At 38.4% G+C, this 16,472-nt stretch overlaps 1 protein-coding gene across 1 annotated transcript in view; it reads left to right on the plus strand.

Moving 5' to 3' along the window:
- Nucleotides 1–1,928: 1,928 nt before the first annotated feature.
- Nucleotides 1,929–16,472, plus strand: part of uacab (uveal autoantigen with coiled-coil domains and ankyrin repeats b) — a 45,883-nt gene continuing 31,339 nt past the window's right edge. The window contains exon 1 of the mRNA XM_020641206.3: nt 1,929–2,125. Coding sequence (XP_020496862.2) covers nt 2,078–2,125 — 48 coding nt within the window. The 5' untranslated portion in view covers nt 1,929–2,077. The remainder of the gene's footprint in view (nt 2,126–16,472) is intronic.

Here is a 16,472-nt window from a genome sequence, read left to right on the forward strand (position 1 = left end):
TCTCTATTCACCATCTTTTCTTTCTAGGGTATCATTTATATATATATATTATATATTTGTTCTGTCTGCATTAATTTTATTTACATTTGAATTTAATTGTGACTACATGTGATATTGAGAACAACAGGAAAACAGTCAAATGTATCTGCAGACATAATGACCAAATTATGTTTAGTCTTTAAAATAAACAACATAACAATTTTGTTTTGTATTTGATATACTCCTTTAAAATGTCTCTGTTCAGTATTTTAAGCTTGGCTGGTGACAAAAACCACCAAATACGATAAATAAACCCAACATAGTAATATATAATTCTATACAATGATTGGTTTGAATGTTTACAAGGATATTTAGAACATATTACATTAAGGTATGAAATTCTGCTCTGGTTGTAAATAACATCTTTTGAGTTGTCTGTGCAGTTTAATGTCATTATGTTTCACAATGATTATTTCTTTTCTGTGTTCTTCTGAACTGACGTCAAATGGAAGGATAAAGAAGTTCAAGGAGAGATCACAGAAAACGCTGAGTCGGAGAATTGTAAAATGTCTTGATGTCCTTGAACACATCACGCACATTCTTCCTTTTAACTTTTTATCTGCTGGTCTTTATCAGTTTGGTATTGTGTGATAAAGGTGGTGGTTTGCAACATGCTTTTGTTGGTAGAAGTGAATATTGAACTGTACAGCCTTTATTGTCAATATTTCTAAACTAAACTAAGAGGGATTTTTTTCTCAGAAAATATTGTACAACTTCTTTCCTGAAGATAAAAGTAGGGTGTGTGAAGAAGTAGATGGCTATTCGATATTTCAGATATTTAATCAATGCAGTGAATGTAGATAAATGATAAATGTTAAGTTATGTAAACCAACAGTTTTTTATATTTAGATGCTGATGAATATGACTGCATATTAAAGGTATTGGATATAGACAGTAAGGAGAGCTTATCATCTGCTTCCCTCTGAATAAAGTAGTATTGGCTCTGCGTAAAAACAGGCTGTTAAATATCAAGAATGTAAAATTCATGAATGTAGAAAATTAATGTCAGTGCTCCCTTATGAATCATTCACATATAGCAATACATGCTGAATCATTTCTTAAATAAATGCACAAGCTTTTCTTTTTAATGTAAACCTGATAATTAGAATAATAACAGTTATTGGTGGCTTTTGGATTTGGATCAGGATTGTATGTTAATAGAATCATTTCTGCAGGTACATCACTAAGTTCACTACACACTGTTAATGAGGGACATGTGATTGTCAAAAGAGTACAAAGTAGAGCAATATAACATGGAAATGTAGCTGTGTGTTGATTATTCTTCTGGCATTCAAGCTGTACGATCCCATATATTCATGAATTACAATAATGTGTAAAGGCAGCGACACTGAAACTGTTAAAAGGGACAAGACAGTGAGGAACTCTAATTAAAGGATTCACAAAGCTAACATGTAAATAACAGGACTAAGTTAGGCTACCTCATGTCATATCATGCCATGTCAACACGTGAAGTCCACGGTACAGGGAACTTGTTCCGTGACGCATGTCAGAAAGAAAACCAACCAACAGTTTAGCTTTTTAAGATAATTTAGTGAAGGCTAAATTACAGGTTATTACAGAAGCCAAAATAAGGCGTTTTTACATTAAACACTTGGGATAGAAAGATGTGTAGCACTTTGTTCACAGACTTGTAGGAAATGAATCCAGGTGTTCTCGGTCTTCAGGTAGCCTAAGCCTGACGTCACGCCAGGTTTTTCCTTCCCTGTCCCAGCATGTCTCCAACTTCTCCCCGCGACCGCCTGGACAAGGAAGTCCCGCCCTCAAACGTTGCCGATTGGATCAAAAATTGAACAGGCCGCGAAGTCTTCGGTTTGACTGGCTTCTACAAGTGTCAATCAAAATGCGAGCAGTGTTTTGCGGTTAGGCGTCAGGTGAAACTCGCTCTGGGAGGAAAAAAAAAGGGGATAGATGAAAACTTACTACGTCGAACTTTCTGGAAAGTTTTTTTTTTTATATACTATTTATGATTTTAATCACCAAAGGAAACTTTTAAAACCACAGACCAACATTTAACAAGATGAAGAGCCTCAAGTATCGATTGAAAAAGCACGAAGTTACGATCACAGTAAGTTTTTTTTTTTTTTTTTTTTTGACAAAGTTTAGCTAATTTCCCCGTCTCTTGCTATTGAAATAACTGCGAGTAACGACATTAGTAATGGTAAGCCCATTCGTTGTGTTTTAACATTGCGGAGGTTCTTGTTAGAAAACCCTGACCTCCTGTCCTTAACAACCACATTAAAGGCGGTCATGTTCCCGCTGAGGCTGCTGCTGTTGTGTGGCTGGAAAAAAAACACACCGCCAGCAAGTTAGGCACCTGCACCTCTGCGCTGGATGTGGCCCAGCAAAGTTACCTACTACACAGCATGCTTTTTTTTGTTTGTTTCACGTTTCCATGGCAGGGTCTAAATCTATATCAGCTGGCCGTGTTATTGTTCTTCCTAAAGCGCGGTCGGGAGGAAAGCAAAATCAGTGCCAGCAGTGTCTGTCTCCTGATTGTAGCGAGGTGGGACAACCATGCTTCCTAAAACACGGACCGAGGTTTTGTTTACGTGTTGTAAAGATCCGAGAGGTTTCGTCTGCAAATGAGCTGCTCACCTCTGGGAAGAGGCTCAGTTGCTATTCATTTGGTAGACTACTCATAGCTAAAAAACAAACAAAAAAAAAAACGTGTGGAGTCTAATACAACAGTTGGAGGATAATGTTTCAGGGAGGGTGCATGCGTTATTGCTTACTCTGAAGGCATTACTCTGAATTGTCAAAATGATGTGAAAAAAAATACATTTACATTTTTCCAGGAGCCCAAAATGTGTCTTGAGATTTCCTCTCCCCCCCCCCCCCCACTGCAGAACAGTCCAAACCCAAAGACTCAACATTAATCTACTGAATGGCAAAGACAAGGAGCAAATCCTACTGAATCTTAAAACGATCCTTAAATGTTATTGGTGAATTTTAGATTGTGAGATGAATTTTGACTGCACTTGTTTTATAAGTTATTCAATATATGTTAAAAAAACATGTTTCTGTTGTTTTCACAGCACCATAACAAACTATAGGATAGTTTCATGATTTGCCTTAACATTAATTGGTGCATCATTTGTGTTAGGGAATGACTTAGACTAATACAACAGCTATTGAAATGCTTACTGATTCATTTTCTACGACTGGTGTTTATAATGGTTAATGTTTGTGTTTTAGATCAGTTTAAAGCAACAGTACTGAACTTTTCCATCTTAAAATGTCAAAGGCGATCTAGTACAACAACTTTCAACAGGCAGAATAGCGTCTCTCCCATGTCCACAGATCGATTGTTGCTTACAGCGCTGTAGAAGTTTGGCAGCAGGCTATGGTTCTCTCACAAGAAGTTCATATAGCTTTACATTTACTAGCCAGTTTGCTCATCTCAGTACTCTTTGATACCATAGCTAAAGCTAAGAGCTAAGCTGAGGCTTAGAGATGGAAGAAAACGGTGACGGATGAAGCCGGAAGAGAAAAAGAGAGCGTGACTGAGTCCCTGCATATATTATTCATAACAGATTGCAATGTAATGTTAGGCTGTATTGGTATCGGTGTCATCGTTGTCTCATGTTTAGCAGCTTTACCGGGTGCAGAAAGTCATCTCACACAAGTTATGTCTCAGGCTCAACAACGGGCTGTAGAGAAGAGTCATATTTGTGCAAAATCTGGTAATATGACTGTATACCTTGTCAATCAACATGGGTCTTTGGCATCTCACAACACAGCCCGTCTGCTTGTCAACACATTTCCGGTTTGTCCATAGCCCTGCCTAATTATGCACCGTAACTAAGCTCAGCCATATCAGATCTTTGCACATTCATATTGATTCCGCTATGGCGTGATATTAGTGTCCCTGTCTGTGCATTCACATTGTGTTTCGGCATTGCTGAAGCATGGCTCAGCAGGAGCTCCACATACACGCCTAGTCAGACTTGCACGCACACACAGCGCTGTGCACTTCCACTGGCTCGGCTCAACACCGTCTCGCCTCTCTTACTACCTCAGAAGACGCTACGGAGGGTTGATCACTTCGTCTTCTGCGTCTTTATTAACGTAATGTCACAAATCAGCTGATGATCTATATCGCCTACAAAGAGAACGTCTTCATACCCTAACTTCCTAAACCACGGCTAATTTAAAGCAGTTTATTGCTTACTTCTCATTGATTTCTAACACACCAGTACGTGCTTTATGCCACTCGCTGGCTCAAAGTGCAGTGACTCCGCCCACCGTGATGTCATGTGTGTTCCCTTTTATTCAGCCTAATACTTAAGATAATCACAGGGCAGGACGTGGCTAAATGGAGAAGGTGTCTTTTGTTTCTTGCTCTTTAGAATGGTAATAAACACCACGCCTTTCACACAGTGAGGTGTCCGAGTGTCACTAGTTTACACCACCTTAGCTGTCTACAAATGTTGCTTTTATTTATGCATCGACAAGCCTGGCATACAACATATTTACTTAGGTATAACAGAAAAGGGCAAGCCTAAGGTTCCCTGTGTTCTAACAACCCTATATTATATAGAGGTAGGTCTTAGGTCTCAATTAGCTTTTGAGGCTGTAGAGCACCATGGATACACTTTGAGTCCCTGCAGGAATGTTACATTTTTTTTTCTGTCTAAGTTAAGAGTGCATACTTAACACCCAAGAGTACTGATTAAACAACACAATACACAATACTGTTTCGAATATTCTTCAGGTCAATGCATTTAAACTATGTTCAGCAAACTCATTGTGGACCTTAATATTGTATTATTTATTCAAAATCTATGAATCTGGCCTTTGAACTTTCCTGAATAGACAGGCATTACAATTCTGCACAGTTCAACATGCAGTGGGTGTTTGGCACTGCACTCTGTTCTCCGCTCCCAGCAATTACCATGAGAAAGGCACAAAGCCAGAGGAACTGTGTGCGGTAAACTATCTGGCCCTTTTCATAGAGAGCCTTTCAGGAGTGAAATTGTATTGTATCTGCATTGATAGTCGCCTCACCCCTACGGCAAGAAGCAGAGACAACCATTCGAATTTCAGGCTGTTGTTGTGCCCTGTGGCAATCTCTGTGCAACTTTCTTTTGTAAAAGTTGCACCAGGAGAGTCTGGAGGAGAGCTGTGAGGAGACAGACAAGACATTTACACAGGTCTGAGTGATGATCCCCACTACATTCCACTGTGCAGGCAGATACCAAATGAAAAGCAGACGGATGGTAGTGCCTTTACGGACACACCAATGTAGGTCACTGCTCATTTATAAAGTAAAAGGTAAAGGCAGATCGATCCTTTTTATAACATTTGAGATCATCAACGCTGCTTCAGTCCTAACTGAAACTGTTGTTTTTAGAAAACAAATCACAGCGTCACAGTGTTTTATTAGAAGATTGAGTCCTAGTTTTGAGCTTTAGATTCATGCCCTTCTCATTGGTATAAATGCCCTGTAGGCAAACTCACTCACTCTTCCTGAGCGGGTAACTGACTCATAATCAAGAAAAATAAACCAGCATTTTTCAAGCAAGGGAAAGGAGAGCGGGAATAATATATGTAAACAAGGTTTAGCTGTCCATAGAAAACAAATCTGCTGAGGAAACGGTATCCTCCTCCACTCTAATAAATGTATTATCTTATCTCCTCAAGCAAGAATTCATTGATTTATTTTTACATTTTTAAGCAAATAATCCATAAACTGACTGTGACATTTTCTGTGTTATCACATGCTGTCATTATTTTTCCAACTATGATAACCATAAAAGTTATTGGCACACGCTTATTTCAGCCAAGGAATGTTAAATAAGCTTGCCAAACAATTTAAGGTATCTGAAAAACAAAGCTGAACGCTTAGAAACCAGGAAACAAAATGCCAGGGCTTTTTTATTCCCTCAACAACAGCAAGGATGGAGTGTTGGCTCGGGTTTGCACCAGGCAGGGCTCCAGTTTTTGTTAAAGTCTTATGTAGCAATTATTTATTCTCTGAAGACTGATTAATGAAAAGGCATATCATTACTGACAATGTCATGATTAATTATGTACAAACAAAGAAGGTTTCATACTAGTTTTTTAAATTAGACAGAGAAAGTATGACTGAACAGCAACTTGTGATTATTTAGTGTTGTATATTTTTAATAGGCCAATACCTTTTGGCCTAACAATAAAGCGGTCCTGCTCTAATTGTTGAGCAACTTGCTGATGATATCTAAATGTATCACATTTCCTCAAAATTTGGTTCATTTTAGTGTAAAGGCCCCAGTTTAGCTCAGGGGATAGAGCCTGCGCCCAAACAATGCGTGGAGGCTTCAGTCCTCACAGGGGTTGACATGCAGCAAAGTCAGACTGAGTCCCCTCGGATTGAGTCTGACTTTTCTGCATGTAAACCCCTACTCTCTGCTCCCAATATTTCCTGTCTCTCTGTCCTGTCAATAAAGGCAGAAATGGTCCAAAATAATAGCAATGAATAAATAAATTGTCAAATTAGTTTTAAAAATAGATAACATGTTTACAGGAAATTACTCTAGTATATTGGCAGCTTGGTTTGATAATTATATTGTTATCAGTATTTATTTTAATTTATCCTTTTCATAGCTTACTCTAGTTATCTAACAGATTTTCAGTGAAATTTTTCAGTTTTTTACAATTCACTGTTGAGTCATACACCACATCTGCCCCAAACAGTTGGGATTCACATATTGTATTTGAAATGTATTATCATGGCAACAGTAGATGCTTTGAGCATCAACCACTGGAGATTCCTTTATCTTTTCTAAACTGGCCAAAAATGTAAATTAAGAAACAAGGCTTTCATTTTAAGCGTTATTATTTATTTGTTGTTGTAGATTTTGGCAACAAATTCCAAGAATGTGATCATTCTATTGTTTGAATTGAAATTGGCATATGTCAGGCTGTTGCTTATCAACAGGAAAGACGTTATTAAAAGACGTAATTGAATATGCCTAAATGTCTTTTCAAGATATCCTCTACACGAATACAATCTGATGTTTTATGTCTGGACTGACATAATTCCAACACCTTAGCTGGACATAAACCCAGATTTCTAAAGGAAATATGCAAAAAAAATGTTTCCACTTCAGCAAAACTTGGCTCTAATACAGAGTTTGTATCTAGAGAGGGGAGAGGACAGGCGAGCTATGGGAGGAAAATGTGAGCAACTGGATTTCCTGGTTAGTATTGGGATTCATCTGAGCTGTCACAGTCACAGTTTGTTGTCACAACAAACATCTGTCCTGTCATACAGGGACTCCACTTTTTTGTACGTGAGGCTCAAGCAGCAAGCTCCAAAGTTGAAAAATGAAGCCATTGCCGAAGGGTAAAAACCTGCAGTTCATTGAGTCTTGTCAAGTGTATAGGCTGGTTGCAGAAGCACCCGAAGTCACATTCACACCCAATAAAAATACCTGTTTTTACAGCAGAAATATAAATGTTAACAGTCAGATGAAATTGGTCTGATTAGATCATGGCTTCACACACTGTACTGGGGGTAATTTATTAATCAGGCGCTTGGCAGACATGACATATGGTTGCTGCAGTGTAGCTGTTTGTCTGGATGTTTTAAACTCGTTTCAGCTCCAACTCTTCGCCTGTTGTTAGGTTGACTAAAAGTAAGGTTGAGACAGAATTTCCAGCATCCACATGCTTCAATATCTGCTTTACAAACAAATGGGTGACCTCAGTGTGACTGTCCATGTCCATGTTTTTTCATGTGATGTGTCTTTCTCAGAAAGCTCTTTTGCTCCATGGGCCTGACAGACCTCAATGAAAAGAAAACAGGTCTGGATTTGCAAGGCTCATCCTCTGTTAATTGATATCTATTTTTATGTGGCTCTCAAAATCCATCTCTCAAGAGTTTACTTAATACATCGGTAATGGGAACAGGAACAAGGAGTTCTGTCTTTTAATGTTCAGCAACAATTCCCTGTAGTATTGATTCACTGTTCATGTCTGTTGTGATAGTGTATTTTAAATTTCACATTTAATCAGATATCTCAGATTTACAGGGCACGGTTGGCCTAGCAGTCGGGTCCAGCCCCGGGTGTGGAGGCCTAGGTCCTCTGGCGGGCGGCCCAGGTTCAGGTCCGGCCTGTGGATTCTTTCCAGTGTGTCGTTCCCAGCTCTCTCCCGCCAGTTTCCCGCTATGTCCACTTTCCTATCAAATGGAGGCAGAAAGCCCAAAAATAAATCTTTAGATGTATGTAATGTGGCCATGGATCAAGAAAAAGTGATCCATTGCAGGGTTTAGATGCTGGTGTGACTCTAAACATTTCCATTTGAGGGCAGTGATTAAATATTTTGTTAGGAGTCGAGAGGTGACTTTGTTTGATAAAAAGAAAAAATCTGATTAGAAAAAAACAGACTGGCTGAATCTAAAGAACGGCAAGTGAATGCTTAGCCCCTTCTTCTGGTGTTGTTGGCACATTGTATAGACTAGTGATTGGCTCTTTGTTTTGTTAAACTGGTGGGTGCATGCACATGGGCACACATGCACTTGCAGCAGACAGACCATGTGATCTAAATTGTGCCTCTGGTTTTTAGCTTCTTAACAGAATGGTGACAGTGTCAACACAGTTTTTTTTTAATAGTTCAGGTACTTTGTCAAAATGTAAAAAGAATAAACTGAACAGTTTTTTTTAAACGCTCAGTAATAAAAAAAGTATGAAAATATTAACACTTCCCAAACAGCTCTTTTTTAAATTTAGAAATGCACTCAACACATTGTTAGGCCTGTCACAGTACATTTTAATTTGTAACACCAATGAAACTCTTTACACAGGAAAACGTTTGAGTCATTTTTAAATGTGACGTGGATTATGCGAGTTGAAATGAAAGTCATCGGGTGCCACACCTCTTAAGACCACAGACATTCAGCGATAATCATCACAGACATGTTGAAGTTTGTGCTTCACTCCCTGTAATGCAAACAAATCTCATTTATGCAGGCTGATTATTTGGATCTTTGATCCCAGATTAAATATAATCTGATTATGGTCAACGGTCAGAGCAGTTAATTCATCCAATAAAGAAGTTTTAATGTTTCTTTACTGACTCATTCTTTTAGTTGTGTCGTTTTTAGAGTGATTTGTGGTAAAAGATGCCTCTCCAAGTTACATAACTCAGTTTACCCCTTGTTTTAATCCACAACCTGATCTTTGATGTGATACTTTGCCATTGTGATGTTGCAAATACTGTTTGCTCTGAGCTGATCACTGTGGCTTTAAGTTATGATAATGTTTCAGACTGAAGAAGTAAAAGATCCTTCCAATTGCTGCTAATGGCACAGGACGTTTTTTTTTTTTTGTAGCAGCTAGAGTCAACTTGCAGAATATTTTCTGCTTTTCGCCCTGCAATTTGTAATTTTCAGAGGATTAAGAATAAATAATGTATTTATGTTGCTGTGAAAGATGTGTCATAAATGACACAAAACTTGCTCACATGCTTTTTCACATTTCTGTCTTATTAGAGTGCATGTAACAGAGCTGTTGTGGGGAAACAATTATTAACAGTTTCATTTTCTGTAACTCAAGTTCTTATTGTTTGATTTCTGTTGTTGCATACTTTCAGAAAGCTAGGAGTTAGGAAGAAGCATTATTGGATTAACAGTATTGCTTGCAGCTTTAAACTTTAAACTCTGCCTTTGAAGTAAACAGGGATCTAATTTCTTGCTAAGGGGCACTTCAGCAGGAAGGACTGTTTGGAGCTAGATCCCTCTGGTTTCATTAAATACCTTGAACCTCACCTTATTATGTATATCACTAGTTATGTCTTTGACTAGGATTTATGTATTAGAGCCTGATTCTTCAACTGATCATCAAATGTTTTTGTTGTTGTTTTTTGCGCTCGTTTATCCATATTTCTCATTTGAGTTTAACCACATCATTTAGCTAATTTGCCCTCTAGATTTGGAATAACAATGTATTCTATGATAAGACGTCATCCATCATTTTTCTCACTCATTAAGGCTGCATTAAGGTGACCATATAATGATAATGCCCTTGCACAACAAAGAAGACACACCCACTTACGGCCCAGTGTGTGCAGATTCAACCACCACAGCAGCAACGATCTACCTATCTATCAGACCACCGATAAACAGACAATGTCATTTGGAGAATTACTGAACTCTCCTGATCATAATAATCCACCGACTACAGGTCCCCATGATTCAATCCAGTAAAAGATTTAATACATTACACATTACAAACACATTACATCCATAAAGATCCGCAGATTGCGTCAAGAAACTCAGCTGTTTTGCTGACCTCTTGCTCAAACCTCATAACAGCCAATATGATATGTTCTGACCAATTGCACACGACTGTGCCGATGACTGACATCTCTTGCAGCCCATGAAATTCTCTAAACATGGATAGGCTGCTTTAATCAATACTTCAGGGTGATTTCTTCATGCATACACTAAGCAGATTGATTCAAAGTGCGAGTGGTTTTCAGAACTGAATTGAAAATATGAATAAAGTGATATTCAAACCAAGATAGGCGTATGAGCCATGACTTATTTGGAGAAACAGGCAACTCTGTGTATAATAATTATCTTTGTGCTCGACTGTGAGACTGGCAGTCGACAGAGGCTCTGTATTCCACAATGGGTCACCCCTCTTAGTTGCACACCGGAGATTTAACTTTGAAAGTCCTGTAGACATCACCTTACAAATCTTAGTAATTTTTTTAATATTTCTTAACTTGATGAAGGGATTAAATCAATTGATGTCTCCCAGTTAAGATCGAAACAAGCTAAATGTGACAGTTCAGATCGAAGCCCCTGTAACACTGTAAAATAATTGCTGATTTTTAAAGCGATACTGCTTTATTTCACATTTTATTTAATCATTTCTGATTATGTTGGATAATGAATAGTGCATGATAATAACAGATTGAGTGAAATTAGATTTGCCATTTTGAGTTCCTACGAGAGTCACTGAGAAATGTTTTTTTTTTTTTCACAGCTACATTTAGGGCTTCTATCATATTGACTTTAAATAAATGAAGTTACAGTCTCAAAATGTGTGAAGTTAAATTTTAGTCAGATTAACCAACCATACTATTACACTAAGGCCTCTAGTTTTTTAAGGTCATTTACAGGACAGTCTTCAAACTTGCAACATTATCGCATTTTATGTTCTGATAAATATTCATACTCAACAACATGTAAAAGTGAATGTAATCATATTTTGCCATACTGTCCGGCCCTGTAAGGGTGTGCCATTGGAAATATTGTTTTGCTGGGCTGCAGCCTGCACTCCATCAGCATATTCTGTGATTGAACCTTTTTTTTTTACTGCTACAGCTGTTATGGTTTAACAACTCCTATTTTTATGTATTTTGTTCTGTTCTCGTTCCCCCTATATATTTTAAAAGTATTTCAGGAAACCTTAGACAGAGAGGCTCAGACTTGTAAGTGTTCTCCTGTTTTGCATGCTTAGTTTGAAAGCAGTCTCAACAAAAAAAAAAAAAAAAACTCATCGTCAAAACAGGTAATTTAGTTTTGCAAAACCTTCATCAGAGAAGGGTTCATACTCATCTAATGAGCAGCTTCCCTCAGACAAAGACGCAGCACAATGCAATGAAAGGGGTGAATCAAAGATAAAGCATTCATTAAAGTATTTGCTGCCTCTCCAGTGTTGACAACATGTATACATACACTTAACTCGATTGTATTAGTGTACGTGTCTCACATCTTACATGGCAGCAAGGCTCTTTATTCATGTGTAACTGAACTGAAACTATTTACTTCTGTATCATCAACTTGTATGAGGTCTGCTTTTGGAGTAGAAATGAACTCACTTTAATGTGTGAGTAAAGTTTGGTGAATGCCTTCATATTTTCCTGCATCTTGGTCCTCATGAAGCCACCCCTCCCCAACCCACACCCCCCCCCCCCCCCCCCCAGGTGTGGAGGAGCTGATGATTGCAGGGGAGGTTAGAGGAACCACATAGAGTTTGACTGTATCGTTTGGAGGTTGAACTCAACTCTGATTTCAGTGTTCTTTTAAAGGAGGGTGGGAATGGGACTCTGAAGCCGCTAAGCACTTATCTCTGCTGTAAGAATTGTGTTGTTGCTTTCAGTGACTCGGTTTTGAAGTAGCAGAAATATTTTTAGGAATTTACCTTACAAAAATATGTTTTTAAAGTGTCTCAGTTTTTGAAAGTGTTGCAATCAACATCATTCATTTTATATAAGAAAGAAAATCTACTTTTTAAAGCTGATTTAAAGACCTCTTTTCCCTTCCAAATTTGTACAAAAAGAAAACCTTTTGTGTAAGATCAATCTTGTTTTTTGAATAACACGACAACAGGAGCTTGCCACAGTTGTGGGTCTCAGGTGTACTCAGACACATTTTGAAAATAAATGTTTTTCAGCTGTTCGCCTTTTTCAAGCTGGTGATGAGTCTTAAGGGCCCTGAGCACCTACTGAACACAATCACCTTGAAACTAACTGCAGAAAGTTTAGTTTGTTCCGACCGGTTGAAAATAAATGTTATTCAGCCTGTTGATGTTTGTTGTTGTCTGAATGCTCTATTGTTGTTAGCTTTCTGAACTGATATGTCTGAACTGTGTATGATCCATTCAAAGCCCTGAACAATAGTTTGCAAGTTATACAACAAATATATATGGTTGTTTTTTTGTTTTGACAAATGCTAACCCCTGCCATTTCCTGTACTGCCCTTGCACCTCAAATGCCACAGGCTTTTAATAATCCCCATTGAGTTGATAAACAGACAACTAGTTGGAACGCCTGTTTTATTCACTTACATTTATATGCATTCTTCATTAAAATGATTTAAGACACTATATATTAATACTGGGCATTTCAAGCAGAAAGCCATTTCAAATTGAGTATTTCTGACATCCTCAATCATATTCAGAATGCTCCAAACTGTGCAAAACTGCAACTTATTTGGTTGGCACAGGAACAGCCGCCAGAAATTATAGTTTACATGCGTCATCAGAAATTGAACCATTACGATAACAAGATTTTCTGATCTTTCAACTGCCTATAATCACATGATGGGGGTTATAAGGCTCAGGGGGCCTTTGTGGCTCTATGGAGAGATTTGTAATTGTCTCCTGCTGCAATTTCAACCCTGGGAGAGAACTCCTATTGCTTTCAATTTTCTGATGAATTGTGTTAAAAAATTGTGCAGAGGCACAATAAAGGATATTCAGTTTATTCTTCCAGCAAGTAGATGTGAAGGCAGCAAACTTCTTGTATCTCTAAAGATGTGAATCAGAATGAATTATTCAAATGTGCATTATTCATTTGCTGATTTAATGATAATTAACACTAGTCCAGAGTTATAATTTGTACTTTGCAGTCTCCTACCTATGGGGAAACCTTCTAAAGATGCTAAGGAGTCTTCCGGGCACTGAGCACCTACTGAACATGAACTAAAAACTTTCATCAGCAAGCTTAGGCTTTAATTCGGAAGGACCCAGCAGGCGTTCTTATTCTTTTGATGATGGTGGTTAAAAGAGTCAGGGTTTATAAAAACCTCTTTCCTCCTGTCTCTCTCCTTTTAAAAATGAGTTTTGTTTACTCTGTGGGTTTCAGTTGGTATTGACTGAATGTTTTTGGTTGTAAAATCTCCCCTGACAATCCTGTCAAATTAAATTACTGGTCTGTCTTTTGTCTTGTCTGGAAAATGTTATTCTTGCTGAACAATGAAGCAAAGATTGCAGTCGCACATGAATGAAGTGGATGTCAAACTTCACAATTTTCTATTTGAAAACATTTTTCCATTGATTTACAGCAGTGAGCTGAAGTGTTGCTGTACTTGATTTTAAAATTGCTCTGTTTTGTCATACTTAATAGCATGGGAGCTAAAGATTTTATTCATGTCTTTTTATCAAGACATAATCACCATGTAGTCTTTTAAAGGACTTCATGGTGGACTTCAGTCCTATGTAGTTAACCTCTGCTGAATTTCGTCACCTGAAAAGCCCCCCTGCAACCCCCGCAGGAGCCCTCCATTAGAAAACAAGTCCTCTTCTCTTACAACAAAAAGGTAGAAAAAAATTTGTATTTATAAAATAAAAAGGACAAATATAAAAATATGAATGGCTCAAAAGATCCTAGAAGGCTTAGCAGTCACTTTTCCATAGCTTGATGGTTTTGTCGTTTTCTAATGCCGCAGTTCAAACTCTGGTTGACTACATACAAGATGCATACCAACGTATAACTTGAGAACAATTTATTGAGGGTTTATAACATGCTCCTTCAGGTGAGCCTGTGGATTGCATTGACTGAAATTGTAGCTGTAACGTTATTAACACCTGAAGTAAAAAGCAATTACTGGCTTGTGAGTAGGCTGAGATGGTGATTAATGTTATTAACGAGATTTGAGAATTCTGCTAGAGGCTCTTTGAGGCGATATTTATGATACCACACAAAAAAAACAAGAAAACCAAGAGACATTTTGTTGAATGTCCAAAAAAAGGTCCTCTGGGTAGCATAATTGTGCTCCATGAAGCTTGCTTATGTGGTTCAATGTTTGATTTACAACTGTTGGATGCCTTTTGGGTTTCCCATTCTAACCAATGACAGAAAGGCTTCACCTTAATTTGTGTTTACCAGAGTGTAGCGTATTCTTGCATAATACAACAATATAAAAATAGTTCAAAGAATCCAGTTCACTCTGGGGGATTCAAATTTTTGCCAGTGACATGAATGTCATGTATGATGCTAATTTGTGTTAATTTGCATATTTACTCAAATTAGCACAATTGTAGCTCTACATTTGAAGGGTGGACATTTGTGGGTCATGTAGCTGCGATTTACTTTAGTTTGGTCTCTTTTTTTAAAATCCCTGTGGTAGGGCTGGGGAATTAATCTAGTTTCAATTTCAAACGACTTTGTCTTCCCACTATAATGAAAACAAGATAATCGAGATTAAAGCATAACTGTGCTGCATGCTGTGTTGAACTTGTTTTGTCATGTGTGGTTAATGTGTTTGTTGTTGGGTTTGGCATTTCTCTGTAATGAAGGAATTTGATGAGATTAAATCTGCATGTTAAAATAGTTTTTGATTGTTTCTTTGATTAAGTTGACAATTTGGTCACCAGAAGTCGTTTAGGGGACCATACTACAGTATACAGCCTACTTATATGGCAGTATGGTTAGCAGTAGCTGATATCTTCGTTCGAGGCAAGGTTTGACTGAGATCTTACTAATAACAAGCGAGTTCTGCATTGCTGTAATATTGCAGATCCCTATTTGTTAACGTTGGTATTAATGTATATTCACTGTAGGAGGCCAGCTCTCAGACAGGATCGACAGCAGTTTGTTTTAGGCTGGATGTTGTGGTGGTTGTAGAGAGTGGGTGGTAGCGTGACGGTCTGTGTTTTTAGGATTAGTGTCTGGCTCCATGGGGGCAGCGGGCAGCCATGAGGTCATCTCAGGGGTGTTATCAGTCTGTGTTCCCATGCTTCACCCGTGACGGTCCCCATGGAGCAGAGAGCTGACTCTGTGGGAGAGCCACGCAGGGGAGATCATGTGTGTCTGTTTGTATCTTTGTTTGTTGAGTGAGTACAGGAGTCTTAGTTCAGATTGTAGGCTGTTTATGTATCATATGAATTTTGTGTATGTTGGGTTTGTGAGGAAGAGATTACCAATGTTGAGGGAGTTAAGCATCTGAGAGGGGGGGGAGATTATTAACTGACTTTGGGTGGGCTGCAGCTGACCTCCCCACACACACACACACACACACACACACACACACACACACACACACACACACACACACACACACACACACACACACACACACACACACACACACACACACACACACACACACACACACACACACAGTCATGCATGCTGGGCAACAGGAGCACAATGATTCTGCTGATGGGGGACAAACTGCTGTGAAATGGCTCAGACTAAGCCTTGTCATGCTGTGCTTTATGTGGGTTTTTTATATTTCTGTCTCCATGCAGATTAAACAGGTGTCTCTGCTTTATCAGAAAGTTAATGCAGTGACATTTGGTAAGTTTATTTCACTCTGTTATGATAGAACAGACAGCGTGAGAAAGGAAGGGGTTGCGCTAATTCTTTTCGTCTTCAACTCCACAGCTGGGTTCAATGCAGTTCACAGGTTACCACTGGTCAAGTGGAAATCTTTCAGGCTTTCGTCTCTTTAAGACTTTTCATTTACTATTGGTTGAGAAATTGCCATATCAAGCTATGTCCCATGAGTCAGTGAGAGCTGGGTAATTAACGTTCAATGTTGTCAGCTGAAACGAACCGCTTTAACGTCACTTTTAATTTCCCCGTTACACCTGGCAAGAACAAAAACACCCCCATTCTGGTCTACGCTATACTTTTCCTGGCAATGACAGCCTAATTTGACCGACAAGTGTGGGTTTAAGAACTTTTTGGCA

Source organism: Labrus bergylta, chromosome 3 (genome assembly GCF_963930695.1).
Source record: "Labrus bergylta chromosome 3, fLabBer1.1, whole genome shotgun sequence".
NCBI lineage: Eukaryota > Metazoa > Chordata > Actinopteri > Labriformes > Labridae > Labrus > Labrus bergylta.